Genomic DNA, 17,366 nt, shown 5'->3' with positions numbered 1-17,366 from the left:
TTCCATCAGGTTCAGCTGGCTTACCTGGGCACTGCCTTCCACAATGAGGACACCATGAGCACTGATCCCAGCGCAGCATGTGGCCATTTCAACCTTCATGGAGCAGCAAAATGCTCACTTCAACAGCCTTCTGTGTAGCCACAGTTCGAGGAGAGCACCTCGATTCTCTTACGCTTTATGTGCTCTGTAGATTTACTGAATGAGGAGTGTACATAATTCATAAGAATAAGTAAATGAATGCTAAGCATTCCACAGGCACATAATTTAGTTACCAATTGGTCTACCAAGTCCCCGACCTGCAAAACCCGTGGGAAGGCTCCCAAGGAGGTGAGCGGCATTCAGGCCTGGCTCCAACAGCACGGGCAATTCCTGATGCACTCACACTGTGGCTGCACACGCGCTCCTTCACTTTTCTCAGTGCCAACACCCAGCGTGTTAAAGCTTTCAGAGCTGCCACATGCCCGTACTAATCTATTGCAAATGCATACAGTGCTGCGATAGATTTACGCTGTTGTTGGAATTAAACCTCTGGAAGACCAAGTTCTTCACAGGAGGAGGCTGATGTCTTCAATAGTAGTCAGAACAGCATGCTCCTCATCTAGAGCTAATTCCCCTATACATCACTCACTAGGCTAGGGTCTATACTTAATACCTCGTTTATAGGCACGTGGGTAGATTCAAAGACACAAGCATCCCAAAGAAGCCCTGGCAATGGCCTTACAAAAGGCTGCTGCCACAGCCCGGCAGACAAAGCTCAATGCAGCCGGCTGCTGCTTTGCAGCCCTCCAGTTCTGTTGGAGCAGGAACAGAGAGACAGAAGCTCTGCTGGTCAGCCAGGGACCAAGACCGGTCCCCAGTTCCATACCTCCTCCTGCACCTCCTCCCATCCCATCCCATGCTGATCCCTGCTCACTAACTCACACCCAAAGGCACAAACTTACGGCCGAGCCGCGGGCAGGTGGGGAGCAGAGTCCTCCTGCAGCCACTCATGGCCAGGCTCGGGGCAGGCTCTGCAGCAAGGGGACGGCCGTGGCACCATGGTATGTGAGCACTGCCACACCAGCACCCTTAGGCGTGTTCATTGCAGCGGGTGCGACTGGTATCGTGAATGCAATCTCACACCCGCCTGATGGGAGGCCAGGTGCTCACCTCCTCCTGCCCTTCACGAGTGCAAATGGGTTCATGCCTACAAAACATGACCTCCAAAGAGGGAAAGCAAAGAGTGCCTGTTTCTGCAGCACACAGCCATGCTCCCCTTCCTCACCAGCCTCTCTGTGAAGGCTCCGTGCTCCTGCTTCCATCAGTCACAAACTGTTATTTCCCAATGGGAACAGCCCCGGATGAACACACCACAAAGAAAGACAACTCCTCAAGGTCTGCAGGACAGGATGCCCACATGCTGCCCTTGTTCCTGCTCCAGTCCCATCCATGCCACAAATCTGCAATGCCTGCAGCTGTGGGACAGTGCCTCAGTGCCCCTACCCCTGGGCTGCCATCACCCTGCAAAGCAACTGACTGAGGAGCAGCGACAACCACATGGGTGGCAGTTGCTGCTATGTTTGTCTGCAGGAAAAGGACTACAAAATGCCTTCAGATAGGAGCTCACCGGCTGCTGAACATTTGGCATGAAATGTGTTTATACATACGGAATGCTTACACCAGCTTTAAAAGTTAAACCTGATGCTTTTCTTTTGGGATCAATCCAAAAACACCCTCCCAATAAGCTCTGTCTGGTAAATTATTAATTGGGACCTATCCATTACCTGCTGTGTCTCAGCAAACAGATGGAGTAACACCTGCTCTCCTTTCCCTAACTGTGTGCATCAAAACTTAATGCAGAGCTGCGTGTAACAAAAACCTCCATAACACAAACACAGCACAGGGAGCTGCAGCGCAGCACCCCAACAGACAGGGCTGTCCCCAGCAGGATGCACAAGAAACTGACAGCTGCTTAAAGCAGTCTTGATTTTTTACAGAATAGTAAGAATAGGGCTTTGTTCTGTTTTTCCAAAATTATGGATAGAATACCCAATTTTGAGAAGCTTTCTCTTCAGTAAACATCTTTAATAATAAAAAAAAAAAAACTGTCACACATCACCAAACATCAGTAATGGCACAAATACAATAATACAAAAATAAACTTGGGCTATCTTGATCTCTCCCTCTCTCTGTGGCCCTTACTCTATAGCCATTTAGAGGCTTAAAGTAATTACTACTTTCTATCCAGCACTGACCTTAACATCCAGTTTTGTTCAGTCTCCCCGAGGTGCATTCCTTTCTGTGTCAGTCCCCTGCCAGTCTCAAATAGATCTCTCATCCATTGCTCCCTGATCAGAACTTTACATATTATTTGCATATCTGTTTGTATTCTATTTATAAGTGTTACTAGAAAAACCAGATACTCATTCCCATGGAAAACTGCCGTGGCAGAACGACCAATAGATTAAGAGGTCTGGAGTGTTTTCAAAGACAAGTACATCTGTAATAATTTAAGATAAAACATAGCCCTGCTTTGTCCGTAGCACAGGAGCAGTGCATACAATCCACATGTTTACATGGAGAAACCAATTTTCAAGTTGACACAAAAACATCAAGTTTTCCTCCAAAATATTCAGAAAGATTTGGTTTTTTTCATATTAACGATGCCCAAATAAATACAGCATATAAAAGTTACCCATCGTAAACAAAGCGTCCTTCATTTTTCTATAAGCACCTCAGGCATCATTTGAGCTCTTCCCACAGTAATTACAAACTGGAACATCCTTACCTTTTTCAGGACTTAAATTTTTATATACTTCAAGGTCTGCCATTAAATTTGCAACTCTTGTGCATCGTTGGCAACGAAAACGGGAATTCTCACTGCAGGAAAGCCTCCATTGAATCTTCACATCTCCAGAGAGAAAACATTTGGAAAGCAGTCCTCAGAAGTCGAGGAGCACCTCGCCAGCACCACTCTCTGAGCAGAGCGATGAGATTTTCGTGAGCCATAAAAGACAGACTAACAAATCCAGAGGCAACGCCGGGCAACTTTCCTCAAAACCAAAGCGCACCGCCTGGCAGCAAAGCTGGCAGCATCTGCTCCGTGCTGCTGCTGCCGCGGGAGTGCAGGAGCAGTGCCTACTTTTGGCACGAGCCGCGCGCACAGCGCTGCGATTCTGCCGCTCCAGGCTGAAGGGTCTGCAGCGCCTGCAAAGGAGAGCGCTCCGTGGGCAGTCAGCGAACACTGAGCCCCAGCTACAGAGCGAGTGACGCAGGCTGAATGCACGGGAGGCAAGGCACCCTCGCCCCCAGGTAACTCCCAGCACCTTCAGCCATGGGGCTCTGCAGGAAGGGCTCCGTCTTCCCGGCCGGGTGCACCTCCTCTCCTCTCCTCTCCCCCCGGCTCAGGGAGCACAGCCCGTTGTGCTCTGCGGAACGAAGCCAGCCGGAGCACAGAGCATGCAAATGGTTCAGGCTGTGCATCACTGAGCATTTGATTTCGTAAGAACAAGTAGTCTCCTGAGAGATGCTGAGCACTAACTCTCCCGGCAGCTATAAAAAAATTGCCGTGTGAGCAGCCAATATCGCACTTGTTTAAGCCAAGTCGATGCTTTTGATACTCAGAGGTTTACAGTCAGTGTGGAATGGTGGGCAGAAACACTCACACTTGCACTTACTTGAGATGGAGCCCAAGGGGACACAGCGCCGGTAAGCACTGCAGGAACGAAGTAGGCTCCACCTACAAAGCGTCTCATCTTGGGTTTACTGCATTTTTTAATTGTTCCTCTACTGGCTGGCTTTTACAGAATAGCCCTTACACCAGGAATCCTCAGCTGCATTCTCAAAGACTGAGGACAATAAAACAGGACAGAATTTGTCCAGTGCGTGCTAGGAGAAAGTTGCATGATGGAGTGTGATTGAGTTGGGGGGGGATGAAAAGACAGACAAGCATGCAGACAACTCGGAGAGAGGCAGGAGACCAGATATGAGTGGAGCTGATGCACATTTCACTTAGCAAGAAATCCTTATTTCTTAGCTCTGCTAACATGAATAGCAAGGCTTCCTGCAGTCGACATATGATAGGGTGCAGCACAGCACAAGACACATTGCCTACAGCCAGCAAACGAAAATATAGAATGAAACAACCCCAAGAACCCCACTGTGGGATCACTGCTGGCTGCACTCAAGGCTTGTGCTTCTAATCACACCTTCAGCTGAGGACAGCAGTGCTCTGGGAAGTCACATTCTGCAGGGAGAAGTGTCACTCATCCCGCTTACCATAAGGGAAACGGAAGAGCTACTTAATTACCCCACAGTGGTTCACACCTCACTTCACAAGATTACTTCTAAAGGATGAAGTCATTGCTCTGAAGCCTCTAGACAGCCGTCAATACATTTACATCCCAATGAATCGATGTGTTATAGATGCAATTCAACAGCAACAAAAGAAATGAACTGTCACTACTCTTTAGTTTAATTCTTGAGATATCAAATTGCACTTGATAACGCGTTACAGAGTATAATTATGGCACACTCCTAGCCCCTCATTCTATTTCCCGCGATAGGGGCTATACACGAGCATCACAGCATAGAAGCTGCTCAGTAGGAAAGCTTGCCCCATACTAATATATTCCTCATTACTTTGGCTTCAAAATAATGCTCATTTTACAAATCAAAGTGTTTAAGTGCTGTATGGCTTTAGAAACCAGAGCATGCTATACAGTTCACCAAGAACACTACAACAAACAAGTGACTTATACATAATTTGGGGGACATACACCCAATGGTATGAAAATACTCTTTGATTCAGCTTCAGGAAACAATCACCATGACGACTCCCTGCTGACAAGCCAGGTTTCACACCCAGTCCCAACCCCATCAGCCCAAGTCAAACTTGAAGCTGTTGTGCCCTCAAAGAGGCACTGCACGGGAGTGTACTTATATTTTCTGCCCCATAACTGCTCCTTCCTTTGGCAACCTCTGCCAATGACTTGCATACTCAGAACTCTGTTTTCTCGACTTTTTAAGCTGGTTTAATAAAACCCCTTACACGTCCTCCAAGCCTCATCTCACTGATAGCTTTTGACAACCTCAACTACAAAAGCACTAAAACTTATTCAAAAGTCGAAATCCATCTCCCCTAGTCTAATAATATTTCCTAGTTTTCCTCATTTGCCATTCAAAGCTCTATCATTAAACCATAGATATTATTTTGAGATGAGACAGCAAGTACCTCGAGGTACAAGGTGGGCAGTGCCAAAGCGCTATCCCCACCATCTCATTAAGAAGGGGGATTTAAAGCTTTCGTCTAATACCTGCAGACTGTAATTCTTCCCTTCCACGCAGCTCCAGCCTCAGATCACGTAAATGCCTGAAAGCTGCACACCAAATCTAAAGGGTAACAACATGGCCCCACACGTGCAGTTGTATATTGGGTGGGATGGAGATGGAGCGGTCCCACGGGGCTCAACAGCCTCTGACTATAGCTCGCAGTCCAAGTTCTACTGCCAAATATTAATTTTCCAATAAACGAGAATGTTTTAACAATTAGGTTTAGAAGCTACAGCATCAAAAGAATATTAATTTTCTGGCTCATCAGTTTTTCGTTTTTCAATGTCAAAATTGCTGGAAAGTGGTAAAAAGGAGCTAATTCTGCTACAGAGAAAGAAAGGCTGATTACAGAACTTCTACCTCTTCCAGCAAGTAGATAATGAACTAAAAAGACAAACGCAGCTTCAGATTCATCACACAGATTTAATCTTAAACCTAAACTGTAATACAATCTTCCAAAAACTCAGCTAAGATCGAATGAAATTTTATATTATCTGCACAAACAACTCATCATTTTTATCACACTAAAGCCTTTATCAACTTTCCTCCTTTGTCATTAATGAAGACACCGTTCCTTAGAAAGCTGAGCTAGATAGGAGGGGAAAAACACAACAGGAAAGGTTAGCTGTCTGACACAGCACGTTGAGACAGAGCCCTTGAGACATATGGAGCTCCTCCTTTCACTGGAGGTGCCCGGGCAGTTCTTAAAGGCAGTTGCACACTAAACAAAGCACGGAGAGGTGGTTTCTTCATGTTTTAGGATGTTTTTTTTTTTTAATCTAATTCTTTTCTAACTTATTTTTAAATTGAATTTTTAATACTCTTCTTTTATACACATTTTCAGTTACGTGCGTCTGTTTTAAAGAAGGAATTGTGTATCTTTCACTATACAATCAAAATATAAAATATGAATTACTGCACTACTAACTTCTTTCCCAAGCATCGTTATAAAAGTTAAATTGAAGATGACTATAAAGATGTAAGAGGAAATTCTGCAGTTTACATCTGGCATCTTTAGCACTGCAGCCTCAAGCATAGGGCTTGAATGAGGTTTCTGCAGAGCTAATTATAAAGCATTGCCCATCAGCAAACACAAAGCTAAACATATACATGCAATTCTGCAAGGGTTTAATATCGCTCCCCCAAAATTTGTGCTCTAATAAACAAAACAGACCATTTTACTATATAAAACATAATGTAGTTTACATTCCCATTCATTGAACACAAATGTTCAAGATAACTAAAGAAAAAAAAAATCCTATGAGAACTTGCTTAAAAGCAAGTTTTTCAGCTGAAAAGCTCAGCTTTTCAGACTGGAACAAAAAGCACTGCAATAACACCTGCCACAAGCAGCCTCTCAAGATGCTGCCCAAAACTGGTTGTGCAACAGCAGTAGGTGTTCATCTAATAAAAGCAGTGCACAACTGCACTCGTTACACTTGGGAAATCACTGAGGTGCTCTCTCAAGATAAGCAGTTTCCTTGTCCCAGATCATTCTCCCTTGCTCAACTTCTGATATTTACAAGTAGGTGATCTAGCACCTCTAGAACCCTGAGAAAGACGAGCTGGACATTCCTGAAACAACAGACTAAGAGCACAGAAGAATCCAGGTCAACGTTCAATAATCTCCTGTGCAAGGTCACTGGGATGGGGCCATTCACTGCACAACATCAGATGGCCAAATAACTGCTGGGAGGTACTCTTTGTTTGATGCCAGCATGAAGTAGGTGTTTGAGTGGCTCATCTTGAAGAGTCACTGGAAGGAAATGGGAGCACTGCTATACCAAAGCCAAACTTCAGCAGATCAGGACCTCAATATTGAGGTCTAGACCAAAGTTCCCATTTTTGCTGTTTTCTCTTTCCTGAAGTAGAAGAAAGCATTATCACAACAACACTCTCCATCATTTCCTCAGTGAGATGTTGGAAGGCAGGCATTCAAATCTACAGATACATCTAACATGATGTAAGAGTGTACTGACTTGACAAGCCTGACCCAAGCTTCAACCCAGCCAGCCAGTGCTCCTTCCAGGGGAAGAGATTGAGCATCCAAGCCTTCTCCAGTGCTTACAGCCTGAATGTGGCAATGACTGTTTCCTTCAAGCAGGTTTACACCAACAAGCATAAGCGTCGGAATCCATTCCCATGGGAGGTCAAAAGAAATGAATTAAAAAAAACCTTCAGAAGTTATGAGATGAGAAGGTAATAAATGCAAAGATCCAGATGCAGCTTCTGGCTGGGGGAGCACCTACATCACTGACCAGCAGGTGCTGGGAGTGCATGCCACATGGAAGACTTTGGCATACACCTGTCTTCCTTTATACTTTTAGCCCCAAATATTTGCTAGCAAAGTAGATGGAAATTTGGTCTGATAACACAGCCAGTCCTATATTGTTAATGCTAGCAAACAAATCAAATATGATTTTACAGCATGAAAACCCTAAGAAAGAAAGATCTTCCAAGCCTAGAGGCATGATGTACTTTGTATTTTGGCACTCTGCAACAGGAAGGAAAAGAAAGTAGGTTCATCAGGTCCTTTAGGCTATTCTCAACATTGTAAGAGCCTCTCTGCTCTATTCTACAGAAACTGCTAAAATAGCTTAATCCCAGATCTGTCTTTGGTTTGTTATTCTGTGCACACAGTGCTGTTACTGAGAAAAACTGACATTTTTGCTCCTAGGCAGATGAGGCTCCCTAGAGTACAAGGCACAGTAGCAACTTCCATTTCTATAACAAAACAAAAAAAAAAATCAGACAGACAAGAATTTTAACATCCCACAAACTAAGTGATTAGCAGCTCTCCCCAATAAAATTTTGCAATGATGAGAAATCCTTAGGCAATTTAGATGCATATAGTGTTAGAGCATTACGTATACGAATGTTCAGTCATTACTCACACACAGGCTGCTAAAGCCCTGTGGTAAAGCACACAGCTATGTGTCAATAGTATCTCCTTGCCTAACAACATGCACGAGCCTCAAAGCACAATTGCAGTACAGCAGTGAGCAGCCTGATGTCCGTACAGCAGCGTTTCCAAGAAGGGAATGGAAGCAGTCCTGTTAGCATTTGCTGTTTGCTACACAGGAACTGACCTGGGACCACTTCAGCACTCCTCCAGTCCATGTCTGCATTTGCCAGAAGACTGCATGCTGATATTAATCCCACGTGCAGCTTCAGAGCAGGGGTACAGTCAGGACACTTCTAACAATGATCAAGATTTTCTGGCCTCCACCTCAAAGGACGTTAGTTTTTCCCTGCATCTATTTATATACTTATGGACAATTTTCAATATAGTCTTCAATGTTTCAATTTTAACTTCTCCTATGAGTTCCAATAAGCTGCTTCTTCCCCACACTTACCCCTCACAAGTGCATTTATAGTCAGCCATACTCCCTCTCAGATTTTCTATACTGAACAAACCAAATTAACCTGTCTCCTCTTACACGTCATTCTCCTGGCAATGTCTGCAGACATTTTCTCTGCATGTTCCTGAGCTCCACTCGCTTAAAGACTACTGATCAGAAGTGCATTAGGCTGGGCCTTGCAGCACTGACGCCTTCATCTAAGAGCACTTACACTTTCTTACTCCACAAGATTCAGAGATGCATTTGTCTCCAGGTCTCCAGCTAATGCATGATGAGCAAGGGGCTGTCCTGCTATTTGCCACATCTCACACTTCACCCCCCACCGCATCCACGCTTGCAGCCAAAGGCCTCCCACACCAGAGCTGACAGGTGCACTGCTCATCCTCCAAGTGAGGTATTCTGACATTTCTTTAGAGGCACTGTGTGCTCTAACAGGTTATACACGCAGGGCTGTGGTCTCATTTGGGTGTTTCTGCTTAAAGATTTTTGTGGTTGCTTTGGCTTTCGGTTGTTTTTGTTGTTGTTGTTATTTGTTTGTTCCCAAAACAAGATGTTTAAACTACTTCCAATAAACATTGGAATTTTGGAATTGCTTTGGCATTCTCATCTGGGCAACCCACAAGTTTCCTGTGCTGAAACACCTCAGTTGGAAGTGAACAACTTTAACATTACATATTTACATTCTCAAAGCAATGAAAGTCCCTGATGGGATATGAAGGGAACACAACAATGAACAAGGATGAGCAGTAAGCTTTTGTATTGGGTGTCTCTGTGGATGCTTCCAGTTCTGAAGTCTCTATGGACAAAGATGACCTGAAGCTTTTTAGAACATCAGTTAATGCAGTGGGATATCTATATGTCTACTTCACAAATGACGTACAACAGTTCATCCAGATTAAAGACTCAGTTACAGATAATAATCATGACACTAAAATGTGAACCTTCCAGGCAAGCCCAATACAACTGAATTAGTCCATTGCTCTGAATGGAAGAGCAAGACTGAATGAACATGACATCCAACCAGCAGTGGTCAAGTCCCTATTGACATCAAAATCTGAAAAGAAAGAGGTGGAGAGGCCAGACGATAAAATTAGAAAGAGAGAGAGAATTAATTACAGTTATGAAAATGCGATTTAAACAAAAGGTTTGTATTTCTGAGAGAAGAGGAAAAGATAATTGGTCTAAGTATGAAAAGCTTTCAAAACTACTAAGACAAAATCAGCTATTTGCTAAAGACGTCTCGTCTTTCATTTAACAATTACAGAATATTAGCATGCATAAATGTAGAAAAATAAGCTAATCAACAGCTCTGCACACTTGCTCCCTGAAGAGCCATGATCCCATTGTCAGAATATGAAAATATAATAGCAATTTTTTTTAGAAGTCATAAAAACTACTTAAATTAGAATTAATAGACATTAGAGCTGGACACATGCAGCCAAACGCTCAATTGTCAGCAAGTCACAAGGGGCTGAATAACAGTACCTGCCCTGCTAACAGATAGAACTTTTCCCACACAGCATTCACATGAGATTTTCTTTCCTAATTTCCCAGTGGTATAGTCCAGATCACTCCATGCAAGAAGCCAGTAAAGACATTCATCCCTCCTGTTTTACCACTGCCCTTTGCCAGAAGCTACAGGATCAGAAGGCTCCAAAAGGCACGCAGACAACAAGCTAATCCTTAAAAGCCTCTGTCAGCCCTTTTAGCTCTATGAACTCCTCTTGTAGGTGTCAGGAGCAACATGCTAATTCCTGGGGACACACACGCATCTCTTGTGCAGTGCTGTCCAGCAGAACCTCTGCCGCCAGGCTGTGCTGCAGCTGCCCTGCACCCCACAGCTGAGCTTCAATTGCATTGGATTCAGCAGGAAAAAGAAGGCAACAATACAGCTTGCTGCTTACCATGAAACACGCCGTTGTCTGCCAAGAAGTGTCTGCAGTACTGCAGACAGCTTTTCTTATCCAGACTCCAGTAACTCATCCTGAGACCTTCCGCTCACCATCAAAGAAAGCCACCCTACAAAGAGAGACAGAATGAGTAACTTAGTTCATTTACAAGAAATGCATAACTGCTGGAACTATAAAAGAGAGCTTATCTAAGTCCTTTATGCCAAATCATTTATTACCCTCAAAGTACTACAGCAAATGCAGCCCTTCATTCTCCAAACACACCAGCCCACCTCCAGAGACGCACAGGAAAGGACAGGTGCAGATAGAGCCCCTGCAACCAGCTGGACCCCATGGGGCAGCTCCCACCAGCACAGCGTTGCCGAGCCACAGAGCACCCTGCTGCTACAGCCAGCCCCACAGCCCTGCAGGCCATCACATGGCCACGAGAGAGGATCGATCGGATCTATTTAATGATGCTGTCCCACATTTAACAACTGCCAGTGCATCCAACAACGCCGTAAAACAATACATATCGTCCCCAGATAAACTTCCACATAAATAAATAAATAAAGCAAATCAAAGGAATCAAAACACTGGGGGATGTTCACCCCTGGAGCTGAAGATGGACACTTCTAGGGACAGCAGCGTGGGCAGCACTTTTGAGGATGTCTGGTCACATCAGCTATGTGAAGTTTACACCCTTCAGCCCCAGGACCCCAGCTTTACAGAGTAAAGAGATGCTCTCAGCTCAGAGTCCCACTTACCAGCTCCACGTTGTGCTGAAGCAGCTGATGAACCATCAATCTGCTTTACTATCTCCTTGCTTCCCATGTCTCTGTTTTACCCCCATCACAAGAACCAAACAGAGAACCCCAGGAGAAAGGGACAGACAGGCACCAACCCCTTCCCACACAGGTCCATGCTGGCCCAACATACCCCCAGCCCACCAAGGCTGAGGATCCCAGCACAGGACGGGTATGCCTCCCAGCAGAGACAAGGGCGTGGGAGCACACATGGGTAATGGGCAGCAGATGCTCCCACCCGAGCGCCTGGAGCAGACAGCAGTGTTTCTGGCCATGAGCCCCAGAGCTCTGTTGGGCCGAGCGTTCCCCAGACCCAGGCAGCAGTATGTATCAGGCAGTTAAAATGGACCAGCACAGCATGCCAACGCCAAGCAAAGCCCAGCCAAGCGAGGGAGCGCGAGCAGCTGAAGCCAAGCAGTAACAATGAGGTGGGAAACAATCCCCCTCCGGTGCCTGGGAAAGCTTCCACCATGAGCTGTTCTGCAGTTCCACTGCCACAACCCGGGACAATAGCAACAATTAGAACAATTATTTTCAGAGACCAAAACAGTATAAGTTAACTCATTAATAAGCTGGTGGCTATAACTCAAGACGAGGCTGTGTTTGAGCCAGTTCACCCAACTCCCATTCAGACAATGTCAGCCTTTTGTTCTGCAAGCTGGGCCTTGCAGAGCCCCATCCCACCCAGCAGGGCTTACCGTGCAGTTACGGTTACAGCTCAACAAATCAGCATTTCATATTTCTTTTGTATTAAAAGTGACCTGCTGTTCAGACGCATCCTTTCACTGGATCCCCTGTGCTGTCTGGCCAAGGCCCGGCCCAGCAGCCACACCAGCCCTGGTCTGCCTCTGTCACCCATCTCATCTCCCTCCCACCTGCACCCAGCCCATCTGTCTCCATTACAGTCTACGTTTTGGGTATGGACCACATAGCGTTTAAAGGCCTATTTTACTGGAACCGGGACCACTACACAGTAATACCCATCACAACTCTGCCAGACTTGTGCATTTCTTGGACTTTTGCCCTCGCAGGCCATGAGCTTTCATTATAGCTCACCACAACTACGGTCACTCTTCTGGTGTTAATTAGTAAGGCACAAGCTGACAGTTACTTTGAAAGGGCAGAAATAACGTTATCCCTGCTACCCAGCCAACTGCCAGGATTTTCCTTCAGGCATTGGAAAGGCAATCATCGCCGTGTTTTAACTACGAAAATTGTCTCAAGTATTTATCAGTTGGAATTTACACAAAGAAAGAGAGATCGCATCTCTCGCTCAGCTCCCCCGCAGAACTCATATCACAGCTCTGAAGGAACCCCGCAGCCCCCTCCCCTCCCTCCCAGCTCACACAATACGCCCTTGTTCAGAGCACAGCACCGTGCTGCTGCGTACAACAAAGGTTCCCCCAGCAGCGGGGGATGCAGGCAGGATCCCGAAGCTGGGATCCTGGGAGTTATTACTGAAAGTAAACGATTTTGCTCAAGTTTGATAGAAAAAAATAAGTTCGAGTTATGTGCATGCATGCATACTTGCGCACGCAGAAACACATCTGTGTGGATACACGGGGATGAGATGAACAAATGTGACTCCTTGTTATCATTACGATAGCAGGGGAAACTCCTCCCAAGGAAAGTTTTCTGAAAATATCTTATGAAATGGATTCTAGAACTCGTAGAGCCAAACATAAAAGATCCTTCTGAAGGCAGAGGCTGATCTGTGGGCTGTAACAGATACTTCTTGCTGCACAGGCTGGACACCAACAGGGCAGCACCCCCAAGCCCTGCTCCCACACACGTCCATTTAGCACGTGGGAACTCCCTTGTCCTGTGCACAGCTCTCTGCAGAACACTCAGACAGATGAGTTGGTAGTTAAGCCAGCAATATACAGGGCGGAGAGATTGCTAATCTCCTCTTGTCTCACCTGCCCTCTCCCCTTCCTGCTCCTGAAGCACTCTGACAGATAACATTAAGTCAGTCTGATAGCACAAATGGTTCCTGCCAGCAGCGGGTGGTGCGGCTCATTGGTACCTCCCCTGCCAAAGCCACAGCTCCAGCTTCCAAGCTCACGTTCCACTGCCAGCCCAGCCAACAGGGCAGAAAGAATCAAAAAAAGGGATTCCTTTCGCTAGCAAAAAATGGTGCACGGGAAAAATAAATATTCCATAATAAGCTCTGCAAAGTTGAAATATAGAAACCCCCGTGTGACTGGCAATTCCATCCGCAGCAGAAAAGGAAGTCCAGAAAACAATACACAGAAGTTCCAGATTTTGGAAACTTGCACTCATTTCAAATACTATTGGTGATAAATTTTACAATGAAAATAGCTCAGGGATTCTGGAAGCTACAAGAGGCATAAAGTAAAAGAATGACAGAGACAAGAAAAAATCAGGTTAGAAATGGGAAGAGAAACATAGAACCAAACAAAGGACACGCTAAGCACCTTACTGTCAGTAATTCTGCATGAGCTCCAGATGTGGCCGTAGAGCAGACGGGCAGCTCCTGCCATCTGTGTGGGAGGGCAGCAGGCCCTCTGCATGGAGCCAGCAGCAGGAGCACGCCTCCCAGGCACACATTGGCTCTCTCTCAATCTGGCACCTGGGATTGCACCCCAAACCTCTGCCGACCCCCATCACACACACAGCTTCCAGGTATTGCAAACTGGAAAAATAAACACCTCATCAGAGTGGAAGTAACGCCTTGAACTTTCCTCATTGAACACCAAGGCACTCAAAAGCCAAGGAAGTTAGCTTCACAGGTCCACATGGACCGCTAGGACAGAGAGCGTAACTCATCTACCTTAAGCTTGAGAATAAGGAAATGATTTCCTTGAATATCTTGGGAACAGAACAAAAGAGACATTGCAGACCAAGCCCCACAGCATTTCTAAAGGCACTGCCTTCACTCAGCAGCGTGGCACGCTCACTGCAGCAGCAAGCAGAGAAGATAGGACACTGATCCCAGCTTACCTGCACTGGCCCAAGAACTCAGCCCTCCACTATGTTCATATTTTGAAATAATAGATACCGAAGACATGGAGTGAAGTCATCTGCACTTTAGTTTGCATCACAACGTGCAACCAGGAAAACTCATGCTTTTGCCAACTTTCTTTCTCTGGAACAGGTTCCAAAAGCCTGCAGGTTTCCTCACGCATCTGCTTATCATCAGCCATCAACACACCATCGTAGAACCACGGAATGGTTTGAGTTGGAAGGGACCTTTGAAGGTCATCTGGTGTGACTCCCTGCAAGGAAGGCTTAATACGGAGGCAGGAGAGAAGTAGCTACCGCTCCTAGTCCACGTTTGGTCACTTTGTAAAGAAAGAAACATCAGCTCTTCCTGTAGAAAAACCTTCAAGCTTGCACACCGAAACCAGATGTTACACAGCAAAGGCAGCACTTAAACAGTATCTCCAAAACAAAGTAGCCATCAGATGAACAGCTTAGCCATCACTGGGCCTGCAAATGGCATCCAAAAAGATTACAAACCCTCCATATGACAGTATTTCACAGGGTACCCACCCGCCTGCAGCCCTGGGCTTTTCCTTTCGCTAAGGCATTGACAGTCACCCAAATATTGCTAAGCATTTAAGCTGGTCTGAATTCAGGCAGATTGAGACTTAACTGCCATACAACCACAGGCTTTAAGGGTTCCACACATCATCCGTGCAAATCTCCACTGCAATCAGCATCAAATATCTACATTTATTCAAAATAGCTTGCAGAAATGTTACTAATATCACAAATGCAGGGCAAGTGCAGAACAGGCAGGGCATGCCAGCAACATCAGGTTGTAAATTCAATGCTGTTGCAAAAAACCAATTTTGCCTACAAAATTGGCATTGCTATCATAAAGAATTCCCATCTACCTCACTAAGCCTTTTTTTTCCCTTTCTCAACTACGCACTCTATACGTGAGTGCTTCCTAGAATTTAAAGTATCTTGCAGTATAAAGAGGAAGATCAAAAACTGTCCCAAAGTGACACTCCCTTTTCAACAGGGAGTATTCAGCATGAAAGAAGGATGATTGGTAACAGAAGGGAAAATCAGCCAATATCTGATCCTTTTCTTATTGCATTCCCTCAGAACGGTTTCTAGAGGAAGAAGAGAGCTCCCTGTGCAGCACAAGTTGCCCCGCACCATTCCTGCCCTGCAAGCACATGGCACGGTGGCCGAAGGCCAACCAGGCTGCGCTGGGCTCTGCAACGGACAGCTTCCTTATCTGCCCAGCCCACGTTAGCAAACAGCAAGCCCTAACCTTCCTTGGCCATTAATTCTGGCAGAGCTTTTGTTTCAAGTCATTCCTCTGCTCTTTCTGGGGAGTCGTGAAAAGCATGTGTCAGCACAACTTGCTGCTGAGGACCGCATTAGAAAGGATTTGAACCGACTCCCCATGGCAACAGACCCTGAAAGGGAATTAGCATTTGCTCCCCATTCCTCAAGCAGCCGAAGTGGAATTTGTTTTTCTCCTGTGGAGGAATTGTTTCCAGGAGTGCAGCACGCTGCTGCCTCCAGCGCTCAGCAGGCGCGGCTCCAAAGGACACCTACCTCGCACGCCCCGCGCTCAGCATCACTCATCCCACCAGGCATGGAGCTGATAAACACCAGTGAGTGCGCAGGGCTGTTTTCTTTACGTGGCTTTCCAGTGCTCCGCACACCTTCCAGCTGCTTTTGCCAGCTCTCTGCACCCTGAGGCACTAATCCAAATCACTTGTCGGTACTGCTGCACACACGTTTGCAAATCGTGAATGCTGAACACAAGAGTCTATGCTGGAGGTTTTCATCTGCACAGACAGAACTTGCTTTGCCCCGCTGGTGATACTGTTTCAGTGCACCACCTGCAGCACAACCTCGGGTTCCACCATCATCCTGAAGATTCTTCTATACGTTCTCCAGTCTCTCCTATGGGATAAAACCAGCTCCCCTCGGGAGCAGGCAGAGGAACGCACAGCATGCCCAGGACTGGCAGCTTTAAGAGCCACCCACAGCAATACCAACAGCCCCAACGCATGGAGAAACGACTGGCCTCGAGCAGCAGTTCACGAGCACCCAGGGGCACCTCGCTCATGCCTCAGTTCTCCAGGTACAGACTGACCCATGGGAAACATGGAGATACATTCCCAAGGATTCCAATGAACTGCAGCACCACGTGAAGCCAGGAATAACGCGCACTGCTCAGTCTGGGGGCGCTGCTGGGAGCGGGGCGAACCGCTGCTCTGCCGACAGCCCATTGAGCTCTGCTTTCAGCCACAGATGTGGTGAGCATCGCTTCACCGTGTGCACCTCTGCCTGAAGTGTCAAACATGAAAGACAACAGAAAGGAGTAGATGTTGGCAGAGACTCAACACAGCAGGAAATTCACCCAACAGCTGTTAATGACACATATTTAAGAGCTTGTGAAAACACCCAATGCAGATTCCACATCCCATCCCAGCAGCAAAATGATGCTCTGAAGGCGCGAAGTCATGACAACAAACACGAAGCGTAAGCTTACTTTGTTCTTACCTAGCGTGACTTGGGAAAAACCACAGCTTTGTTTCTGGCACTGGAGGCACACATTTCCTCCCCTTCGGGGAAGTCCTTCGAGGGCTCCTCCTCTGCAGACGGGCTGGCACACCCTGCAGAAGGCAGGCAGCACAGCAGGCGGTGCCAGGAGCACCCATCTCTCAGAGCGAGGATGGTAATTCAGACAAGTCATCGTCAGACCCACTGGTAACATAATATGAGACTATTACTTGAAATGAAAAACATTCCATTTCAGCTGCTGCTCCAGCTATTACTACAGCCTACGTAGCTCTGGCAGCACACGCAATAATTCAAACTATTTGATAAAATACAAAGATAAAAATAAGATGCCTGGGAAGAGCCTATGCCAACGCAGGCAGCTGTGGGCAGAGATTATTTGCATCTGGCATGATACTGGGCTACTCACCAACGGAGATGCAGACCCAGACTCCAAAAGGAGCAGGGATGAAGGCTGCTACCTCCAAAAGAACTTCTGCATT

The 17,366-nt window shown here is 46.2% G+C and overlaps 1 protein-coding gene across 10 annotated transcripts in view; it reads right to left on the bottom strand.

The window, feature by feature from the left end:
* Positions 1 to 17,366, bottom strand: part of PLCH1 (phospholipase C eta 1) — a 63,684-nt gene that overhangs the window by 43,327 nt on the left and 2,991 nt on the right. For 5 of the 10 annotated variants that reach the window (XM_025153769.3, XM_025153768.3, XM_015291817.4 and 2 more), the window contains exon 2: positions 10,577 to 10,691. The exons of 1 other annotated variant lie outside the window; for it this stretch is intronic. In XM_025153769.3, the coding sequence (XP_025009537.2) occupies positions 10,577 to 10,655 (79 nt within the window). In that variant the 5' untranslated portion in view covers positions 10,656 to 10,691. Of the gene's footprint in view, positions 1 to 2,767; positions 3,147 to 10,576; positions 10,692 to 11,328; positions 16,651 to 16,866; positions 16,919 to 17,366 lie in introns of those variants that run through there. 4 more of the 10 variants (XM_015291821.4, XM_422832.7, XM_046898596.1 and 1 more) reach the window with 3 other exon arrangements.

The sequence above is a fragment of the Gallus gallus genome, chromosome 9 (assembly GCF_016699485.2).
Source record: "Gallus gallus isolate bGalGal1 chromosome 9, bGalGal1.mat.broiler.GRCg7b, whole genome shotgun sequence".
NCBI classification, from domain to species: Eukaryota; Metazoa; Chordata; class Aves; order Galliformes; family Phasianidae; genus Gallus; species Gallus gallus.
Note: the sequence above shows the minus strand (reverse complement) of the source record. Positions and strands in the feature narration are given on the sequence as shown.